The 22,071-nt window shown below is 40.4% G+C and overlaps 7 protein-coding genes across 7 annotated transcripts; all 7 read left to right on the forward strand.

Moving 5' to 3' along the window:
* The first annotated feature begins 818 nt into the window (after positions 1–818).
* On the forward strand, positions 819–2,133 carry LOC148814259 (claudin-4-like). Its single transcript, XM_088906931.1, has one exon. The coding sequence runs from the start codon at positions 926–928 to the stop codon at positions 1,556–1,558; it is 633 nt and encodes a 210-aa protein (XP_088763057.1). The 5' UTR covers positions 819–925; the 3' UTR covers positions 1,559–2,133.
* Positions 2,134–4,629: 2,496 nt separating this feature from the next.
* On the forward strand, positions 4,630–5,711 carry LOC148814260 (claudin-4-like). Its single transcript, XM_088906934.1, has one exon. The coding sequence runs from the start codon at positions 4,710–4,712 to the stop codon at positions 5,340–5,342; it is 633 nt and encodes a 210-aa protein (XP_088763060.1). The 5' UTR covers positions 4,630–4,709; the 3' UTR covers positions 5,343–5,711.
* Positions 5,712–6,560: 849 nt separating this feature from the next.
* Positions 6,561–8,780, forward strand: LOC148814261 (claudin-like protein ZF-A89). Its single transcript, XM_088906936.1, has one exon. The coding sequence runs from the start codon at positions 7,932–7,934 to the stop codon at positions 8,559–8,561; it is 630 nt and encodes a 209-aa protein (XP_088763062.1). The 5' UTR covers positions 6,561–7,931; the 3' UTR covers positions 8,562–8,780.
* A 2,172-nt stretch (positions 8,781–10,952) lies between these two features.
* On the forward strand, positions 10,953–11,631 carry LOC148814262 (claudin-like protein ZF-A89). Its single transcript, XM_088906935.1, has one exon. It carries the CDS (start codon positions 10,999–11,001, stop codon positions 11,629–11,631), a length of 633 nt encoding a protein of 210 aa, XP_088763061.1. The 5' UTR covers positions 10,953–10,998.
* A 2,306-nt stretch (positions 11,632–13,937) lies between these two features.
* LOC148814263 (claudin-4-like) lies at positions 13,938–15,437 on the forward strand. The gene has a single exon (XM_088906930.1). It carries the CDS (start codon positions 13,976–13,978, stop codon positions 14,702–14,704), a length of 729 nt encoding a protein of 242 aa, XP_088763056.1. The 5' UTR covers positions 13,938–13,975; the 3' UTR covers positions 14,705–15,437.
* A 950-nt stretch (positions 15,438–16,387) lies between these two features.
* On the forward strand, positions 16,388–18,240 carry LOC148814264 (claudin-4-like). Its single transcript, XM_088906932.1, has one exon. The coding sequence runs from the start codon at positions 16,484–16,486 to the stop codon at positions 17,114–17,116; it is 633 nt and encodes a 210-aa protein (XP_088763058.1). The 5' UTR covers positions 16,388–16,483; the 3' UTR covers positions 17,117–18,240.
* A 1,630-nt stretch (positions 18,241–19,870) lies between these two features.
* On the forward strand, positions 19,871–21,735 carry LOC148814265 (claudin-like protein ZF-A89). Its single transcript, XM_088906937.1, has one exon. The coding sequence runs from the start codon at positions 19,988–19,990 to the stop codon at positions 20,618–20,620; it is 633 nt and encodes a 210-aa protein (XP_088763063.1). The 5' UTR covers positions 19,871–19,987; the 3' UTR covers positions 20,621–21,735.
* Positions 21,736–22,071: the final 336 nt, after the last annotated feature.

The following is a 22,071-nucleotide window of genomic DNA, read 5'->3' on the forward strand; positions in this document are numbered from 1 at the left end:
TCACCTTTTAACACACAAATACTTGAGTCTTTAAAATCGAAGACCAGACTTCCTGACTCTCTCGCACAAACTACACCTCTTTCTTCCTTGCCTGAGTGGTTTCAGAGTTTCAGCTCCATCCCATCCCCCAACAGGTGCCTCATTCTCGCCGTAAAAATGTAACTCAACTCCTTCTAAAGCTGATAAAAGACTGCTGTATCAGAGCAACCGAGAAATCCCCAGGAAGCAAAATATTTTTTGTTGTTGCTAATGACACAACAATATTTGTAAAATGCACTTTATAAGGGTTTTGTACCGGGTGGATTGGGGTCTTTGTCACATGAGATACATTGGATCTTTAAGCCTTGCTATATTTACTGACCTAACAAGAAGCAAAAACAAATTGCTTGTCGGATGCCTGCCTGTGAGGCTAGAGTTTGGAGATCTTATCCTTCATCTGGAACTTGTAGCAGTCAGGATCTTTTGCTATGCCTCAAAGGTGTGCAGATTAGTCTCTTTAAAAGGTAGTCCCAGCTGTGTCTATTTTTAAAAGTATTGTATTTCAATATTTTGTTGTAAATGAAAGATTTTTTTAAAGGCAATGGAAAAAAGAACAGGTCTCTTCATTAAGCTGAAACCAAATGACTTTCATCCCCCACCTCTCAGAACAGCCCCAGGACGTCGCACAGGAAGTGACCATATTTGGTCATTTTTCTGTACTCTGACAGATAGTCAAATGGTTTGGGTGACTCAGAAGCCCGCTTTGAAAGTTCTCTTCCCTCTACTATCACTGCATAACACAGCCCCTCCCATCTGAGGATCCATATAATTACTTGCTCTCACCATTTCAGAGAACATTTTGGAGGGAGATTTTCAGAGGAAACATTCCTCTTGATTTCTAAGTACAGCTTCACCTGAACCAAGAGAAGAAAAAGAAAGACTTCAGATGGCAGCTGCCGGGCTACAGCTTTTGGGGATTGCTCTTGGCATTATCGGATGGATCGGGGCTATCGTTGCCTGCGCTCTCCCCATGTGGAGGGTGACAGCGTTCATCGGCAACAACATCGTGACGGCTCAGATCAACTGGGAAGGCATATGGATGAGCTGCGTGGTGCAGAGCACCGGGCAGATGCAGTGCAAGGTCTACGACTCCATGCTGGCTCTTGACCAAGCCCTCCAATCTGCACGAGCCCTCATGGTGATATCTATCATCGTGGGCGTCATGGGCATCCTGCTGTCCATGGCCGGCGGGAAGTGCACTAACTGCGTGGAAGATGAGTCGACCAAAGCCAAGATCGGCATCGCCGCGGGTGTGGTCTTCATCGTTTCTGGACTCCTCTGCCTGATTCCTGCCTGCTGGACTGCCAACAGAATCGTCCAAGATTTTTACAACCCCTTGGTGATGGAGGCCCAGAAGAGAGAGATCGGTGCGTCCCTGTACATCGGCTGGGGAGCTTCTGCCCTGCTGATCATTGGAGGAGCTCTGCTTTGCTGCAACTGTCCACCCAAAGATCCATCCTACTCTGCAAAATATTCTGCTGCAAGAAACCCTGCCTCAACAACTAAGGACTATGTGTAAAGGAGAATCAGGATATGAAAAGAGTTAAAGGACTTTGGTTTGGACTTTTGCTATGTTCCCGCTGTTTGAAACTGGCACTGTAGACTTGTTCTGTAAGTGTTAACGGTCATGTGTTCACTTTGCAACTCTGTCCGGACAAACAGACAAATATAGATTTTCTGTGGATGGAACAAAAGTGCCACTGAAAGATTGGTTGAGAATTTTGTTTTTAAATTTGTTGTTACATTTTGTTGTACATGTATGTAACAGTTTATATTGATGGAGTAAAGGGAGACAAAACCTTCATGTTTTGCTAAAACAGTGTCCTGTTGGATTCTGTGGAGAAAAAAAATATTGTGAACTATTGTGAATATCTAGTGACTGGAAGCTTTTATATTTGTTAAGCATTTTCAAGTCTGTATATGTTATTGTCTTGGCTTGCTTGAAAAGCCTTGACTAATGTGGAAATGTGTTTTATGTACACACACCGCTAATAATGACACTGTATGGTCTTGTTTAATTAAACATTTGTTATTTGAATATCTAACATGTGACATAATACAATACACATTGTAAATAAATTGTTTTGTACTTTATATCTGTGCTTCTATGGTGTCACATCATTTCAGCATTGAAATATATTAGTACAAAAGGCAATATTAAAATCCTAAGGATAAATACTGGAATCTACACCCACATACAGGAAATAAACAAAATGTCTGTGATGAAAGACAGTTGGGCTTAGTTTTCTTCTCCTTTTTAACCGCACAAATACAAATAAGAGGAAAAATAAGAACACATACCCTTATGTATTAAATGTTTTACATTCATAGTAAAATAACGTATAGACAGGAGAATATAAAAACAGTATTTTATTTTTTTATTTGGTAATTGTTAAACAAAGCCTTCCAGACCAAGAGTCTTGCAGGTAATTCTGTGCACCTCCTAGGATGTTTTCCTAGGAAAGTTGAAAGTACCTGGGTGTGGTTCAGTCTCCACTCAGGAACTTTGCAATGGGAAGATTTATTTTTAATTTCACCCTGGCCCCTCCCATTTCTAGAATTTGGGTTTGCAATATGTTCTGCGAAAATAGATGCCTTCTAGATATCGTCCGCTCAATAACAGAAGCAAACTAGCCACAACAGATTTCGGGTGCTTTTATCCCATATACATTTTTAAATATAAAGGTCATAAATATTTTTTTAATAACCAGGTAACACATGATGTTCAGTTATATGTGAGGTCTAGCGTAATATAACATAGGCAATCATTCCTGAATAGCTGAACTCCTATCCTATGCTTAATCTTTTTTTAGATGGTTTGTCAGCTGGGCTTGTCAATGCTTGTCTAGACAGGGTTGCAGTAACATGTTGGAATTCCTCTTGCGGAACTGAAGACCTGATTCATTGTTGTCATGATAGGAAATATTCCGGAAGTCTAGCACAGTGTTGTTTATTATACCAGCCTACCTCCTCAGAGCTGAATTCAGATTTATTATTATTATTATTATTATTGTTATTGTAATTATTAAAAAATAATAGTAAACTTTATTTAATATAGTGCCTTTACAAGTACCTTAAGAAAGTGCTTTACAGTAAGAAAAAAAAGCAAAAAGCACACAATGAGATGAGACGGCAGAAATACATAATAATAATTAATAACAATGATAATAATAATTGCTTACACTTATATAGCGCTTTTCTGGACACCCCACTCAAAGCGCTTTACAGGTAATGTAAACCTAACACCTAACTACAATTAGGGTTTAAAGGGTTAAATAAAAGCCCTAAAGAGGAAGTTTTTGAGTCTGGATTTGAAAGGGCTCAGGAAAGGTGACTCTCTGAAATGTTACAGTAATCAATTTGTAATCAACGAAAGCGTTGATCAACTTTTCAGCAACAATTAGCGACAACATAAGATGTGCTGATTATATTTCTGAGGTGGAAGAATGAGATATTTGAAATATTTTGCACATGTGGCACAAACATCAAGCCTGGATCAAATATCACCTACAAGTTCTTTAGCTGAGATTAAAATTCAAGAACAGTACCATCCACAGATATGGTTACTGCATTGGCTTAACATACTTGATGGGAGGTGCTGTAAAGACTTTAGTTTAAATAAAGGAACTTTTGAGTCATCAATGTTTTAATGTCAGAGATGCAGTTAGTGCAGAGACAGCCACTTCAGTGTCAGCTTTAATATGGACGTAGATTTGAGCTTCATCGCCTTTAAAATGATAATTTTACACCAGGTGATTTTAATAGCAAATCTAGAATTATTAATTGTTTTCAGATTTTTATTTGTAGACTACTAAAGCACTGCAATCCAATTATAATTTGAAATAAAAAAATTTAAAAGATTTTAAACATGGGATATTTGTAATATTTTAATTCACATGGTGGAGCAGTTTCTCTCTTCTCTGATCTGTTGGATCAGCAGTTGAGGTTGCTGGAGCATAATGGCTGAAACCTGTCAATCAGGTCTGTGCTGCAGCTCAGTTGCAGATAATAGCTGCCGCCCTCTATGTAAAGCACCTCAGGATCCTTTAGGAAGAAAAGAGATCTATAAATGTAAGGCATGCGAGGCAGTAATTAATTCAGCAAAGCAGGCAATTAGAGCATATTTTTCAGATCTCAGATTTCTTTGTTAGTTCACCTTATAAACATGAATCAAATTGCATTAAACTAATATATTACTGATTTACTTACGTTAGGGTAAAGCTAAAGTTAGGCTCAGAATTTCTCACAGCAAAGTGCCTTAAAAAGAAATTTGTAATTAAGTATACATCTCAGACTGGCTGAAACATTCAAATTGAAACTTTGACCCTCTGGTGGTAAAACTAAATTCATATCACATCTAAGACATGGTGAGAGGCCTGAACCTGAATAGCTTTTATTCTTCTTAAAACCATTCCGTTTGGGAGAAAATCATCAGAGTACATCCGCGCTGTTTGAGGTCACCTGTTTCACTGTGCTGGGAAACAAAACAAAAAGACCCATACAATCTCGAATTACTACTGTTCTTTGTTTGCATGAACCACAACCCCACCCACTCAAAAAGTGTATAAATACACGGTCATATTGTTTTACCGAACATTTGGAAAGTGCTCACCAGGACAAATACATCCAAAAGGTCTTTTGCATACAGCCAAGGAGAAACAAGCATTGTGATGGCATCTGTAGGAATCCAAATTTTGGGAATTACTCTGTCCATGATTGGATGGCTTGGGGTCATAATTGTTTGTGCTTTACCCATGTGGAGGGTGACGGCTTTCATCGGCGCCAACATTGTGACGGCCCAGATCATCTGGGAAGGGCTGTGGATGAACTGTGTGGTGCAGAGCACCGGGCAGATGCAGTGCAAGGTCTACGATTCAATGCTAATTCTTCCCCAGGATCTCCAAGCGGCTCGGGCCATGATAGTGATTTCTATTGTGGTGGGCATCGTGGGAGTATTGCTATCCGTTGCTGGAGGCAAGTGCACCAACTGTATAGAAGATGAGGCAACTAAAGCCAAAGTTTGCATCCTCTCCGGTGTTATCTTCATCATCGCAGGGGTGCTCTGTCTGATCCCTGTCTGCTGGTCTGCCAACACCATCATCAGAGACTTCTACAACCCTCTGCTCACTGAAGCTCAGAGAAGGGAGCTCGGAGCCTCACTGTACATCGGCTGGGGAGCCGCAGCTCTTCTGCTTCTTGGAGGAGGTCTGCTCTGCTGGAACTGTCCTCCCAAAGAAAATCAAAATTACCGGGGTCGCTTTACCCCAGTGCAGTCTACTGCCACATCTAAGAACTATGTGTAAGGACTTTGAAGCGTTGAATAGAGCTGTTTCTGTCTTTTCCAGATCCCTTATGCCAGGTAGCTGAAACTGACATTTGGGACCTTTGTGCCTTTTTCATAAGTTGTCTATTTTTAAATCTTATAGCTGAGCAGGCAAAGCATATGTATTGTTGAAAGAAATCTACTCTTCTGTTGCGATATTATTGAATGGATCATTTTGAGGACAGCTGCTTTATTCTAGTAAAGTTGGTTTTTGCAAGTTAAAGTAATCTTGCTCCTTAATTTGTATATTTCGTTCCATTTATTTTACCTGATGCGTTTGGTTTTAAGGAAACCTTTCATTATTTGGAAAATTACAGCTTAAAATCTTGCAATAAAAAATCGGAATGACTTTTTCTTATTGCACTGCTTTTTCTTTGTGGATATACAGGGAAACGTGGTTGCCTTGAAAGGATGGAAAGCTGGTTGCTTTCAGGGAAATGAATGCATTATGTGAACACAATATCCTGCCAGGCTGGAAACTTATTTGTTTTCATCCTTACTGGAGGGTAAAATCGAATCCTCAGTTTTAAAGTAAACAGTTTACATTGGGTTATCAATTGTCTCCTTAAAGAAAGAAAATTCGACATATATTACTGGTTTATTTAGCACTGCTCTATTTAAAACATATTATTTTAATTTAGCTTTGTTTGAATATTCAAGGTCAAAGAGCTGAACCTTCTAAAATGACATTGGAAAGTGCATCTCTCGGTGCTGGTTGTAAAACCGGTTATCTTTGTGTTTACTGGACAAAATTGCAACGCGTGAACAACAGCCTTGAAAAGAAAAACGCGCATTGTTCCGTTTACATCTGTCATTTGCCTAACAGGTTCCCTGCTTTGTTTGAAGACGTTTATCTTATTTTGAAGGATTTGACGGTGAATATGACTTATTTGAATTATTCTATTTTGAATAATTGCAGGACATTGCAGGACATTTCCAACCTCCATTTTTCACTCAAGAGCGCTACTGGATTTTAAGTGATCTCTTTATATTTTCACACAATTCAAACACTGTTAAAATGCTCCTTTTTAAAATACATTGTGTATTATTGTAGTGATATAAAAACGTTTTAAACCTAATATATGTGATGAATTATGGAAACATCCCAATTGGATTTAAGCATCTTAATTCCGTGAGGTGTACGTTGAACTGCTTTCCTCTTGAAACTCCTGAAAACTTAGTTCAAAAATGACGTCAGAAAGGTCTTGTCAAAGAATATGACATTGACATTTAGCCATTATTGAGGTGGTACACAACCTGATTTAAACACTGAATTTGTGCTTCAAATGTTACCTAGTTTTTAGCTAGTCTAACCTGTGTGATTTAAGATGTCGCATATATCTACTTTTAAACATTTTAAAAGCTGACGTTGCATTAGATGCTCAGGCTGATTTCAATTGAAAGAGACAGGACTATGGTGTAGTGTTTTCACGTTTTCTCTCTATAGGAAAGTTCTCCAGCCAGCTTTGATAACCTCTCCTATTTGTTGTGACCTTTGAACAGTACAACGAGAGTACAGGAGGTTAACAAAATCACCAGAAAGACTTGAGTATGTCTACACAGCGTCCAGTGCCCAGCAGTTTCTGCGCAGAAACCTGGGCAACCCGGTGTGAACTCATGTAATTATTTCCTTGCTGTTTGTTTTTCTCATCGTCGTGTCCTTCTTGGGGGAGGTGCAAGGAGATTTTTCGTGGGGAAAGTAGGTTTATGATTTACACGAATGTAAGAAGAGCTATGTTTTTGCTGTCAGCTGTCTGAGTTAGCTATAAAGTATCTAAAAATTAATTAATAGCACAACACATGAGAAAGAATGTCTCCCAGAGAATATTTATTATAGTATCCACGTATACTATAATATTACTGATGGACAAAGTATCCCGTTTACCTATAATAAGAAAATAAGTATTTATTACTTTAAAAACACATATAAGTAAAACTACATACCCATAACACACACATAACAAATAGTCAGAAGAAAGGGGAAACGTAGGGTTTAAAAAATGGTGTATGAGCCTTCACCAACAAAAAATCATTGTAACGCAAATTGAACTTTTTAAGAAGTAATTGGAGCTGAGTTGTACTAATAGTTAACATTTTAGAAAGCGTATTTACTGCCTTTTTAAGGAATCGTTTCAGCAGTGAAAATGAATAATCAAAACCTGGGACCTAAGGTGTTTAAGCACAAGATCGGCGCACAAGGGTTTGAATGTGAATGGATGAAGATAATATTTGCACCTGAAGAACGCTCCATAGTCGAGACATTGTGTCTCCTTTTTTCCTTTTAGCATGGAACAAACCTTTACCTGTTCCTTAGATAATATTGGCCTGTCAGTTTCACACAGTGGTCCCTTTCCCAGTTGTATTGTCTGCTGAACAAAAGAACCGAAACCAAGATGGACTATTCAACTGAATGAGTTAATTATCACCGGACGTAAGAGGGTCCAAACTCCGCCCTTTGAGGGGGTACCCTTTATATGTGAAAACAAATCACTTCTGAAAAACCGCTTTCGGAGGAAATTAGGGGTTTCTTTGCGCAAAGGAAACAACGCCTGAGGAATCGCATATCTTGATGGCGTCTGTGGGGCTGCAGATTTTGGGAGTTTCGCTGGCGGTGATCGGGTGGCTTGGAGACATCATCATCTGCGCTCTCCCCATGTGGAAGGTGACGGCTTTCATCGGCAGCAACATCGTGACGGCCCAGATCGTCTGGGAAGGGCTGTGGATGAGCTGCGTGGTGCAGAGCACCGGGCAGATGCAGTGCAAGGTCTACGACTCCATGCTGGCTCTCCCCCAGGATCTGCAGGCAGCCCGAGCCCTGGTCGTCATCTCCGTGCTGGTGGCGATCTTCGGCATCCTGCTGTCGGTGGTCGGGGGCAAGTGCACCAACTGCGTGGAGGAGGAATCGACCAAAGCCAAGATCTGCATCGCATCCGGGCTGTTCTTCATCGTTTCAGGGCTTCTCTGCTTGATCCCCGTCTGCTGGTCCGCCAACACCATCATCAGAGACTTCTACAACCCTCTGATGACCGATGCCCAGAGGAGGGAGCTTGGCGCTTCCCTCTACATTGGCTGGGGAGCCGCGGGGCTCCTCATCCTCGGAGGAGGACTGCTGTGCTCTCAGTGTCCCAAAGGCGACCGCCCGTACACCGCTACCTATTCTGCTACAAGGTCTACCGCTGTGGGAAGGGAATATGTTTGAAGTAGTTTTTAATGGACGTTTATATATATTTTTTTTATTTGAGTCTCATTGTCTTTTGTTCGAACTTTCCGCCTTCAAGTACCGATTTATATTTACAGCTGTAGCTGAGATTGTTACTAAAGTCTCCTATGTCAGTAAAAGAAAAAGTATGGTCAGTGACAACGTGGATTTTGTAATAAAGCGTTAGTCAGGGTTTTGTAATAAAGTCTATTACTTTTCGATGTCCATCTCAGTCTGCCTTGTTGATTTTGGGGGTGACGCAGTAAACGGTTTAACTGTAGTTTCAAACAGTTTTCCACTGTAGAAAGAAATGTTGAAATATTCGCTGAACATCTCACGCTGTTTCGATGTATGAAAACGTATTTGTAAAATTTATTGTGCTTCCTTGTTTTGTAAATTATTTCCTTTTTGCTTATTATTTCCTTAAATTATAGTACAAAGTGAGGTATAGTTAACCACATTATATACAGAGAAAGACAAACCCTTTTAGAAGACCCCATTATTTTTCTTGTACTTCTAAAAAGTATAGTAATAAAGACTTAACCCAAATTCTTTACTCCAATTCCCTAATCCGTTTGCTAGAAGGACAAAATGCCTTTCTTGAGTGTTTTACTTGCGCCCTGTCTGGTCATTAGAGCATTAATTTATAGATACCCATTAAAGTCAAAGTCAGAATATTAACATTTTTACATTCAATGACATTTCTGCGAAATTCCGCACAGAATTAATCATAGACTGAAATGTATTGCGTTTTAAACATGAGCAAATGGTGAAAGTAATTGAAGCCCGGGGGTGTTTAGAATTTAGTCACAGCGCTACCTGTACAAAAATAACGGGATAAAGTTACTTTGGATTTTAATGGAATCACTCCATGGATACTCAAAAACTACATTAGAATATGATTTAACTGATATAATGAAAAAGAAACCCGTCGCAACTCATTAACAAATGAATAATCATTAGTCAAAACTAAATGAAAGTAGGATTGTTTTAACTTTGGTACAATTCATATTTCATAAATGTTATACGGTGTATAAATTGAGAGCTGTCTGTTAATTAATTTATTTCTTATGCAATATGTATAGGAATGCGCTTTGAGAAGTTTAGTTTTAAAAGTGCAATATAGTTTATTTCTTATCTTATATGGATGGATAATTCGTTTCTATCTTACGTTTATACTTCCACGTGTTGATAGAGATGATTACTGTATTTATTTAGGGGAATTTGTGTAAAAAACAACTTGACATTAATTTACTGTATACAACTGTTAGGCGTAATTATTATAATATTATTTTTAATCTTAGAAGGAGCACAATTCACAGTGAAGGACTATTTCAAAAACAAGCAGTCGCTATTAATTAATGCCCAATATTATTAATTTGTTATACGGGCGAAATGGTTGTCTTTGCTCATTTATACTGGTATGTATAAATGTATGTATAAATGGTATGTAGACGTCTATAAAGACGGTTCCGTCTCTCAGCGTTGTGAAGTTTACAAGATCTGAAAAAACATGAATTCCCGCAATTTACATCTGTCTTCAATCGAGTTTGAATAGTAGTTCATAGCATTTAGGTATATTCAGTCTCACTAATGCTATTTTCCTAATTGGACAACATTAACCCTATGAATGTCATCAAAATCAATCATTAAGCACTCATCAGAGGACACATTGAAACTAGAGATCTGCGGTTAAAAATGAGAATAGCGGGACACGTCTTTACACAAGTGCTGTGGAAAGTGAGTCTCGATACACGGTGCCCATTCATGTTAATGAAACCGATACCATTCAGTCTTTTAAGAAACTGCAAGATGAGGTCGTGGGATCAATTAGCTGCTAACAATCAAACTAATCATGGTCCGAGTGGCCTCCTAATTTGCAAACGAATCATGCACTCACATAAATACAAACATAACCATATTAAAATTATTTAACTTAGATTATTGGAACTTTTTGAAGTGAATTAGTTTATGTAAACATCAATGATACAGGCTCTATAATTATGTATGCTAAGGACAAATGGACAGAGTCCTGCATGAATGTTTCAATCTAAAGAAATCAAAGCTTGTTTCCGATCACTGGGAGGACAATAGCACTAAAAAGTAGAAATAAAACTTTGAAATGTTTGTAGGGCGATTAAACCACTGACGGGTGTGATGCTGATTTTCAAAAGGCAAATTGATTTTAATTTATCAAGGGCAGGGCGGCCACAAACATTTTGTCCTAATCCTAATATTCACAGAACAAAAGAAAACTGCAGGTGGTGGCCCCAAACACTTAACTTCACCGGACGTTTCTAATTTTAAATGATTAACAACCACGCCCCTTCAGGGGGGTATATAAACCACAGCCGAGGGGCTTGCTGTTGTGAGCACTTTTAATGAAAACTTATTAGTAGTCGTTAAGCAATCAGGGAGGGCAAAGACCACTTTTATAATGGTGTCTGTGGGGCTGCAGATTTTGGGAGTTTCGCTGGCGGTGATCGGGTGGCTTGGAGACATCATCATCTGCGCTCTCCCCATGTGGAAGGTGACGGCTTTCATCGGCAGCAACATCGTGACGGCCCAGATCGTCTGGGAAGGGCTGTGGATGAGCTGCGTGGTGCAGAGCACTGGGCAGATGCAGTGCAAGGTCTACGACTCCATGCTGGCTCTCCCGACAGACCTCCAGGCAGCCCGAGCCCTGGTCGTCATCTCCGTGCTGGTGGCGATCTTCGGCATCCTGCTGTCGGTGGCCGGGGGCAAGTGCACCAACTGCGTGGAGGAGGAATCGACCAAAGCCAAGATCGGCATCGCATCCGGGCTGTTCTTCATCGTTTCGGGGCTTCTCTGCTTGATCCCCGTCTGCTGGTCCGCCAACACCATCATCAGAGACTTCTACAACCCTCTGATGACCGATGCCCAGAGGAGGGAGCTTGGCGCTTCCCTCTACATTGGCTGGGGAGCCGCGGGGCTCCTCATCGTCGGAGGAGGGCTGCTGTGCTGCCACTGTCCCCCGAAGAAGGACCGTCAGTACATCGCCAAATATTCTGCAGCAAGGTCCAACGCTACTGGAGGGGCTTATGTGTAAAGCCTCCAACTTCACGAGTTAGACTTGGTGTCGGGCAGGCGTGCCGCAGAGGCTCCGGTTTCATCTCCCCGCTGGCTTGCAGACTGACTCCAAATTCAGGTGGACGTTCCTGGTGTACCTTTTTTTTTTTTTATTGTGCTGGACTTTCTTGAAGTTTTGTAAAGTGTTTTAAACTAGCTTTTAATCAAAGCTGAGAAATGCAATAAAATCCCAAAGTCTTTAATACCTTGACTTATTTCCTCTACTTCTACTTAACGTTATACAAGCTTGAGCATCGAGGTTTAGACCCCACTGTCTGGGGGAAGGGGGGGGGACTTTCTACTCTCCAAGTAGGCGGAGGGGGGGTTCCTTACTTTAACCGGTTAGATATATGTAAAAGCGGGAGAACCCTCAATGCATGTTGCCATGCTTTTGGCATATCGCCTCACTGCTTGCGTGTTCTCGGATGCTTTAAAACGGGTTAGGGGAAGGGTAGCTAGGCACACTAGCCTGCAGTGTATTCACCATCCTTCTACAACGGCAGTACTTTATTCTAGAGTGCTTTTAACTTAAGGTTTTTGTGGTTGTTCGCTCCTTGTAATTAAGAGCGCGTGGAGCATGCTGGCACCGCCCTGTTCCGACAGTCGCTCTTTACCGGGTTCAGTTTCCTCCGGTTCTAAATTTTAACGGTTTGCTATAAACGCTTACTCCCACATTGATTTCTGTGGAGCGCGGGGATCACTGTTCCGAGGGCTTTCCGCTCATTTTCTCAACCGTCGAGCGACTCTTCAGCTTTTTTCCCATTTATATTTCGGTTATCGCCCTTGAACGTCCTTACTCGTTACTCTTTTCAAATTACAGCTCGACGCTGAATTAGTTGGAGGTGATGTCTGCATTTAGACGGATTTGAATAAAACAATTGTACTTTTTCCAGCGATGGTCCCACGATTTAAGAGCTCGGAGCGGCGAAAAATTTCCACGAGGTTCTTGGTTACGTTCTCTAAGAGTATTGGAATGTTTTCCCTTTTGCCAACACTTCGTACTGTAATCAGTCGGGATTTAAGGTTTCTTCTGCTAAGAGATAATGTTACCCAGTAGAATGTGGACCTATGGTTTTTTTTTCTACAACGTCTTTTATTGGTTTTCATTATCACTGGGGAGCTAATCTCAGGTTTGCAAAGAAAGCTTTAGCCCACAGGTGCTCTACAGTAGGGAACTGACACTAGACTCGTCTATAGTTACAAATAGTTTTGCTGCATGTTCTCAATCTTTAGCTGTGCTTAAAATGGCTCTAAAGAAGCAGGGATGAAGTGGCAGAGGGGAGCGAACTGTATCACACTCTTGATTTCACTGTAGGGTTGTCCCTACTATAAAATGACATCAATTTCCCTACGGGATTAATAAAGTATTATCTAACTGCTGAACTAATCTTAATACATGCTGTCGTGATTCTGTTGATTGGGTGAGTTGAAGGTTACTAGTTTGTCAGTAGATGTACCTTGTACATCAACAGACTTTTATGCATGCTTTTAATGTTTTCAAAGCTAGGTGTATTGTGCTTCACAGTGAGAGAAAACGGCAGCAATCTGTTCAATGTTATTAATAGTACATTCTCACTCAGATTGCTTTGTCCCTGTTGGCCCACATTTACCCACAACTATCTTTTGAAGTTCAGTTTTCCCAGATACACCTCTGCCTCATGCATATTTATTTTTCATTCAAAACATGAGGACTGAACTCAGTGGTACCTTACCCTGCACTCCAGTGTGTTGTAATGATTAACGTGACTTGTGTGCATTCCAAGTGTTGTTTTAAACATTTACTACTTTGCTGTTTTTATCTTAAAGCTTTAATGTCCAGACACATTGTAAGTTACATTATTTTGTCCAGAACAACATTGTATTGGAATTACGATCAGAAAAAAAGTCTCTGTGCACCAATATGCACCAACAAACACCAATACAATGTACTCCATTAGACTAATGCAATCTTTTCTGATGGTTACTTTTGAATCTGTGGCTATTCTGATTTCGCTGCAAAGCCAGTCTGTGGCAATACAGGTCTCGCAATAAAACAACCCAGGCAGTCATGTTATCACCAGTCAGCTCACTTTTCCTGCAAGACTTTGAATACCCAGGTGTGTAGTTGACCCATCTCCACTGCCCCGACTACATTCCCCTCTCCCTCACACAGCACTGAGAACAGAAAAAATCTTGTTGGTCTGGAATCCTGTTGCTCTACAACAGGGCGAGAGCAAACCCCTCCCTTTGCAAAGGCATATAATTAGAAGTTGAAAATACTGAAGGCGCTTTGTTAGGTAGACACCAGCAACTGGCGGTGCTGGAGAAGGAGAAAGAACATTTCAATGGGGCTCATCGCGAGGCAGATCGTGGGCCTAGTTCTGTGCATTGTTGGATTTCTTGGAGTGATCATAGTCTGTGCTATTCCTATGTGGAGAGTGACATCTTTTATCCAAGCTAACATCGTGACGGCTCAGATCATCTGGGATGGCCTGTGGATGAACTGTGTGATGCAGAGCACGGGGCAGATGCAGTGCAAGATCCAAGACTCTCTGCTGGTCCTCTCCCAGGACCTCCAAGCAGCCCGAGCCTTGATTGTTATCTCTATTGTAGTGGGTGCCCTCGGCATCTTCGTTGCTCTCCTAGGAGCAAGATTCACTGGGCACATGGAAAACGAATCATCAAAAGCAAAGCTTGTCATTACTGGGGGAGTCATCTGTATCATTTCTGGGGTTCTCTGTCTGATCCCAGTCTCCTGGACTGCCGCCACTATCATCAGTGACTTCTATAATCCTCTGCTTATCAGTTCTGAGAAACGGGAACTTGGCGCTGCAATTTACATTGGATGGGGAACTTCGGGTCTTCTGTTAATTGGAGGGTCTGTGCTTTGTACCACCTGTCCACCCCAAGACGACAGGTACCAGTATCAACCCTACAGTGCCAGGTATTCACAAACAGGATCTATTGTAACCAACCACCCATATGGACCATATGTACAGTACAGACAATATGGACCAAACAGACAGTATGTTGGGTCATACATGCCAAAACCACCAACTGGCCCGTATTTGTAAAATATTCAAAATTCTAAAAATAGATGTATTTCCTATGTCTTGCACTTTTGCTTCTCATATGGCATTTCCACTGGTCTTTAGAATCATTATAACTTTAAGATCAGGGAACTGTGTTTTACAAAAGGATTGACACCAATCCATGCGCAGAAAGCCAAGAGCTGGGGTACCCTGGAGACAATCCTGGAAACACGGGGCAATATTATGTTCTGGGGAGGACGGCAATCCAGAAAATTACATTACATGTGTAAATTACGTTAATATATCTGTTATTGATGTCTGCGTTTGTTTTCTTCTGCATTGAGGTCAGCTGTTTGATAAATGACTTCTGCTCTGAATCTGGGGTCTAGCATTCTAGAACTGACAAGTTTCTTTTGTATGTGAGAACAATACAGACAGATGGCTTTGAACGTGAACCTTAATTAAAAACAATATGTGAATATGTGACACATGTAATAATTGTATAAAAATGTACTAGCATGTAAAGTGTCCCGAGAGAATTAAAAAGTACATTTCATTTGGTCATTTTTAAGATTCTTACATCAATTATATTCATGACAAAGGGGTCATCTGTAGCTGTAGGATATATCCAGTAAATACTGTACTGGTACTGTTTTTATGAATATTCTAACACATTTTGCACTCCATATTTTACTTTATTCTATCTCATGTACAAATTCAAGTGTTTTATACGGTTTTCAATGTATCTGTTAATAAAACATTTTTATTGCGTAAATCTTGTCTTTGTAGTTTGATGTATCATTGAGGTTGTTGGTGATATTCTACCAAAGTACTTAGGTAGGCACACGAGCACAGTAATTGCTTTATATCTGGATGTCCAGCTTGTTGTCTATACACCAAGCAATGTTTATCTCTGTTCTATAATTATAACATTATAACAATTCTAACATGTCTACACTCATGTTAAATCTCTTTGGAAATTGAAGTTGTCTTGTTCAGTGGTCATCTGAACTTGCATTTGGTCTACACATTTCTTTCTATGAAAAATACTTCAGTGGCAAGCGTTTTCGATTCAACAATTTGTATTCAAATCGTTCCCCATCTCCCTTTCTCTTGACTCTTTGCCTCACAATGCTCTGTTATGTGTTTCGTCTGGTGATCCGCATTCTTCCAGAGACACTGGCGTTGCTTCAGGTTTTGTATTCAAAGCAGGGGCTTGTAAGTTAAAGAGGGCTGCGTCCAAAACCTGAGAAACCTTGCAGCTAAAATTATTCATCTTTAAAACAAATAATGACCTTCCACTCAGCATGCAAAAGTCCTGAAAAAGTCTGCTAAAAAGCTGAACTCTCACATATAATGAAGTAAAATGTACTTACAGAGCCTTGGGTTTTGAACTAACTATGGCTGTTCTAGATGTTACATTTGAATTTGTAATGGGTTTCTTCTGCTGCAAAGCAGGTCTGAGTAGCTGTACAGGTATGACAATGGATGAAAAGGTAGTTCTTGTTGTCAATAGACTGACCGGTTTCAAATATTTGGAACCCTTGGAGGCTAAGGTGTAGCTAGACCGAAACCTGATTACATTCCCCTGTGCCTTTCTGTACTGAGAACTGAGAAGAATCTCGCTAGACCAGAATCTTTGATCGAGAGCAAGTTTCAGGGGACGAAGAGCGAAAGCTCCTCCCTTCGCGAAAGACTATAACTAGTCGATCACATCCTTTCATCGTATACTTGTGAAACACTGTTAGACAGACGAAGACAACAGCAGCAGCAAGTGCATTATTTTTTAGCCGAAGTGCAGAAGGAAGGAAAGACACAGCGATGGTGTCAGTTAAGAGGCAGATGCTAGGCCTTATTCTGGCCATGATTGGATTTCTTGGAGTGATCATAGTCTGTGCTCTCCCCATGTGGAGGGTGACGGCTTTCATCGGCGCCAACATCGTGACGGCCCAGATCATCTGGGAAGGGCTGTGGATGAACTGTGTGATGCAGAGCACGGGGCAGATGCAGTGCAAGATCTACGATTCTCTGCTAATTCTTCCCCAGGATCTCCAGGCAGCCCGAGCCCTGACTGTGATTTCCATTGTGGTGTCTGCGTTCGGCATCCTGCTGGCCATCGTTGGTGGAAAGTGCACCAATTTCATGGAGGATGAGGTGTCCAAAGCCAAAGTAGCTATTGCCAGTGGCGTTATGTTCATCATCGCAGGGGTGCTCTGTCTGATCCCTGTCTGCTGGTCTGCCAACGCCATCATCAGAGACTTCTACAACCCTCTGCTCACTGAAGCTCAGAGAAGGGAGCTCGGAGCCTCACTGTACATTGGCTGGGGAGCCGCAGCTCTTCTGCTTCTTGGAGGAGGTCTGCTCTGCAGCTCCTGTCCACCCAAAAATGAGGACGAATACCCTGTCAAGTACTCCCAAGCAAGGTCTGCAGCAACTAGCAAAGCGTACGTGTAAGACATTTTAAGTGCATAAGAAGAAACATGAACTGTACTCATCTTGATGCTGAGCTGTGATCATCTTAACTGCTTTTCTTGTGCAGCAACACTTCTGTCCTTCTTTTGTCACGGTTGTTAATGTGAAGATAATACATTGTTGTTTGTAAGAGATGGTATTATCGACAGGGCTGTTTTTTTATGCTTTAAACTACATGTGTTCTGCGGATTGAGACAGAAATCATGATGATTTTGGACATTAAGTTTAGTTATGTTGTTTTCTGCAACCTGAAAGACAAAAAACAATGAAAGCCTGAGGAAACTGATTTGTCCCAAAGTGTTTTACTTGAAATCGGCACACAGTGAAAGTGAATGGAAGTAGGGTGCAAATAGAAAAAGCAAAGAATGTTGTTTCTTTGTCAGAACCTAAGATAATTTCCTTCAGCACTTCCTTGTATGATATTTTTATTTTAATCATAAATATGCATTGATAAAAGAATACCTACTAATGGTAACATACATTTAAATACTTAAAGGATGTTCACAATGATTCTCTTCTGTTGGATATCTTTTGACATTTTAGGTAAAACGTCTGGGAATCATTTTTCTGGTCTTGAACTGTCTTAGCATTTTCTTATCATATATCAATTCTAAACAGTAAGCTGCTCATTTGACGTTTTTAGCCAATGTTAATGTACCTTCTGTATTTATCATTTTGAGGAGAAAGATTAAAGTTTCATTTAAAAAAAACTAGATTTTCTCCAAGTTATTTTTTTATATTGAGTGTTTGTGAATGCATATTTGTATCAGCCATGTAAACTATGTAGGTAGGCTTCTTATCGAAAATGATTTAAATGTGAAATTTTAAGAATGATACTGATGAAACGTTTACACAAAATCTCAATTGTCATTCCTCCGTAGGCAGGAAAATGCATGATGCGCAGTTGTAGGATTTCCCTATAAAAATGATAGCTGAAAACCTGCTTTGCAAGTCTGTTACACCTTGTTGCTTATACCTAACAAACCGGTTCAACTGCTTTTGGAAAAAAACAGTTCTGACCTCATCCAAGAGTAATGTAGTTTTGCATGTTATCTTCTAGTTATTCGTTACACTGACATATTATTAAATGAAAGTTTTATGCCAAATGATATAACGTTTGTAATGTTTTTGCAAGGTTTCTGGATGCAACATACAGAAACAATTCAACATTTCAACAAAGGAAACATTACATTCATTTTCTAACCACTTCTTCCAATTCTGGGTCACAAGGGAGCCAGAGCCTATCCCAGCAAGCAATGGGCTCAAGGTAGGGTACATCCTGGATAGGACACCAGTCCATCATAGGGCACACACAGACGTCACACAGACATCAATACACACATACTCACAACAGGGCCATTTTTTCCAGAAGCCAATTAACCTTCCATGTTTGTATGTTTTTGGAGTGTGAGAGGAAACTAGGGCACCCAGAGGAAACCCACATGAACACAATGAGACATGCAAACTCCACACAGATAGCACCCCAGGAATCGAACCCAGGGCCCCAGTGCTGTGAGGTAGTGTTGCTACCCACTGCTCCACTGTGGTGCCCCACATAAATTAAATACTATTTTATCTGAAAACTTTAAAAAAGGAGCCTAAAGGCAAATGATGCTGTATATTACATTGATGTGCTATGTTAAACTGAAATACATGCTGTAAGTTAGCAAAAGCATCACTTTTAGAAAATTATTAACATCAGAAAAGAGCACAAATGAGACAAGGTCAATGGAACCGCCAGGCTCATTTGTTTCTGTTTTTCTGTCTCATAACCAGTACTTGTCGAAACAGTAAAAATGACTGAAGTGTAAAATCCCCATGGAACCCCCCCTCCCCCAGACCTAACCTGTGTGTTAGAGAGTGTGTGATCTTACGCAGACAGGTGCCTCAAACTGAAATGGAATCTAGGACACTGGAACTGTGAGGCAGTGGTACTGACTTTTCTGCGAATACATCACCCCTATTTTTCGATGACGTATGGAACAAAATAGATTTAGTAAAAAATGGAGCAGTGGTTAATAGAAATCGTAGGTACAGTGACACAGTGGTTAGCACTACTGCCTCTGAGTTCATTTCCTGTGGTGATGTGGGTTTCCTCTGGGTGCTCCAGTTTCCTCAGGGAAGCCGAAGACATACTGGTAGTTAACTGGCTTCTGGGAAAGGTCCTGCAGTGAGTGTGGCCTTTGTGTCTGAGTGTGCCTGTGACGGACGGGTGTCCTGTCCATAGCGTATCCTGCCTTGTGTCTGTTGCTTTTCAGGATAGGCTCCTGCTCCCTGTATATAAATTAGTTTTACCCAATATTGCAACATAATAGTTATCAAGTAGTGACTAAGTCAGGGTTAGAAAATAAATACCTCAAAAGTTGATGAACTGTTACCTGCACTGTAAAGTACAATGTTGTCCTGATATGAAAGGCACTATATACAATTCACTTTTTCGTGTTAAAATCACATAAGTTGAGGTGTTTAAGCCCAACAAAGAGATGAAGAGGCTCCATAACTAGTTTTCTGTACAGCTTATATTCTTCAAAATCCTTTGAAACACAAAACCTAGTAAACTGATCTCAATGCATGAAGGGACTGCCTCAGTTCATTCTCGGCTTCATTGTGCTACATTTGAAAGAATCTTGTCGAGCTGGAATTTTCTAGCTTGGAGCTGGTTTCTAGTTGCGAGAAGGGTAACCACCTCCCTTTCAGGCCAGAATATAACCAGCAGCTCGTTTCTTTCAAGTGAGTTTTTGTTTGTTGAACATATCACATCGGGAGGGACTGCGTTCACAAACTCTGTGCTGCAGGAGGGTGATCTCAAAATTGAAAGACAACAGAAAAAGAAGAAGTTGGCAAAATTTTACGATGGCGTCTGTAGGAATGCAAGTAATGGGTGTGACGCTGGCTCTTGTTGGATGGATCGGGGTTGTAATAATTTGTTGTCTCCCCATGTGGAGGGTGACAGCGTTCATCGGCAACAACATTGTGACGGCTCAGATCTTCTGGGAAGGCATATGGATGAGCTGCGTGGTGCAGAGCACCGGGCAGATGCAGTGCAAGGTCTACGACTCCATGCTGGCTCTCCCCACAGACCTCCAGGCAGCCCGAGCCCTTATTGTGGTCGCCATAGTGGTGGGCATGATAGGCATCATATTGGCTTTTGTTGGTGGAAAGTGCACTAACTTTGTGAAAAAGGCAGAAGCTAAAAGGAAAGCCTGTATTGCGGCTGGTGCAGTTTTCATTGCTACTGGAGTCCTCTGCTTGATTCCTGTCTGCTGGTCTGCCAACGCCATCATCAGGGACTTCTACAACCCTCTGCTCACTGATACCCAGAGAAGAGAGCTTGGCGCTTCCCTCTACATTGGCTTTGGAGCCTCAGTTCTGCTGGTCCTTGGAGGGGGCCTGCTTTGTAGCACCTGTCCACACAAAGAAGAGAAAGCCTACTCTTTTAAATATTCTGCTCCAAGGTCTACAACATCAGCCAAATCATACGTGTGATACTCCACGTAAAATATAAAAAAACCCTTTCTGACTGCACAGCGGTACAGAGACCTCTAATGGATACAAGCCTTTTTTTGGAAGTCAGTATTTTGGAAATGTACCACTGTCTGTACCTTTCATATCTTTTCTTGTAAGATTACGTACAAGCATGGCTTGTAGATAAGGTCTAGGCAATTTTTATTTTATGTAGGTGTGCATACTTTTACATGCATGTTCTTTGTGATGTGTTGTATTTACAAATAAAGAGTCTATTGTTAAGTCACATACTTTATTGTTTGTGTTTGGTTGTGAAATTGACCTTTTACCTTTAATTTTGTTTTTAATTTTGATTATAACCGCACAGATACCATTTTTGTCTCTGTATAAAATGAAGTTTGTAGCAATGTGGAATTTTCTGAAAGTTTTACTCTTTATGTGTTAAATACTGTGTACTGATGTGAACACTCACCAATATCTGCTTTATTCTTGGTTACTTTTTGTGACAATTATTGGAATTGTACATGTAAATAAATGACAGAATTGTACTTTTTACAATGAATTAATAATGAACCTCTTGAATTAAAAAAAACAATAATTCAATATGTCAGACATGTAGTGTTATGTTATATCAATAACATAACAATAATATAATGTTATATTAAGAATCAAGTGCATTCTTAGTTTTTTAACTATGACTCATGCACTGCATACTGTATGTGACTCTTGAGGGAAAAAAATGTTAACTGAAACCAGGAAATGTTTTTTTTTTAATTTATTGGTAAATGTTACATAGTGAGAGTCTTCTCTGGGTATCTCACCTTATAGCCGAGAGACGCCGAACTTACTTCCTTCTTGGTGCGGTATGAATATCCTCGCTGTATTCATGTGGGGTTACACCAGGTCCTCTGGTGGCCTTCCACATTTCAAAAGACATGCTGGCTGGGTTAATAGGAGCCTCTAAATTGTCCCCTGTGTACTTGTGAAAGTACACAGTGTTTGTAATTCAGTGTTTGTAAATCAGTGTTTGTGATTGTTGTGTTTTTGTGAGCTCGCAGAAAAGACATTTCTTTGCCAGCAACTACTGCTGCACACTGTATTGTTGTGCATTTGATAAATAAACTTTGATGAAGTGAGAGATTGTGTGAATTTTAATAGAAAAATTATAGAAAAATTTAACTTCTTAGTTCTCTGATTGATATACAATTTTCCACATATTCACTGCAGTCACTATGGGGTCATAGGTCTGAGACTACACAGCTGCTTAAACAAAACACAGCTAATACTTTGGAAAAGCATCCCAAACTCTCCTTCAACAGTAGTCTGACGACTTTTGTCACTCTTACATATTTCACTAGTATCATGACGACAAAAGAAAACTGAAACAAACATCCACACTCTTTGTGAGATGTGGGTGCTGGGTTAAATTACTTTGCAATATAAATTAAGGTTCTTTGTAAAAGCAAATACAG

This window comes from Atractosteus spatula, chromosome 27 (genome assembly GCF_055471065.1).
Source record: "Atractosteus spatula isolate fAtrSpa1 chromosome 27, fAtrSpa1.hap1, whole genome shotgun sequence".
NCBI lineage: Eukaryota > Metazoa > Chordata > Actinopteri > Semionotiformes > Lepisosteidae > Atractosteus > Atractosteus spatula.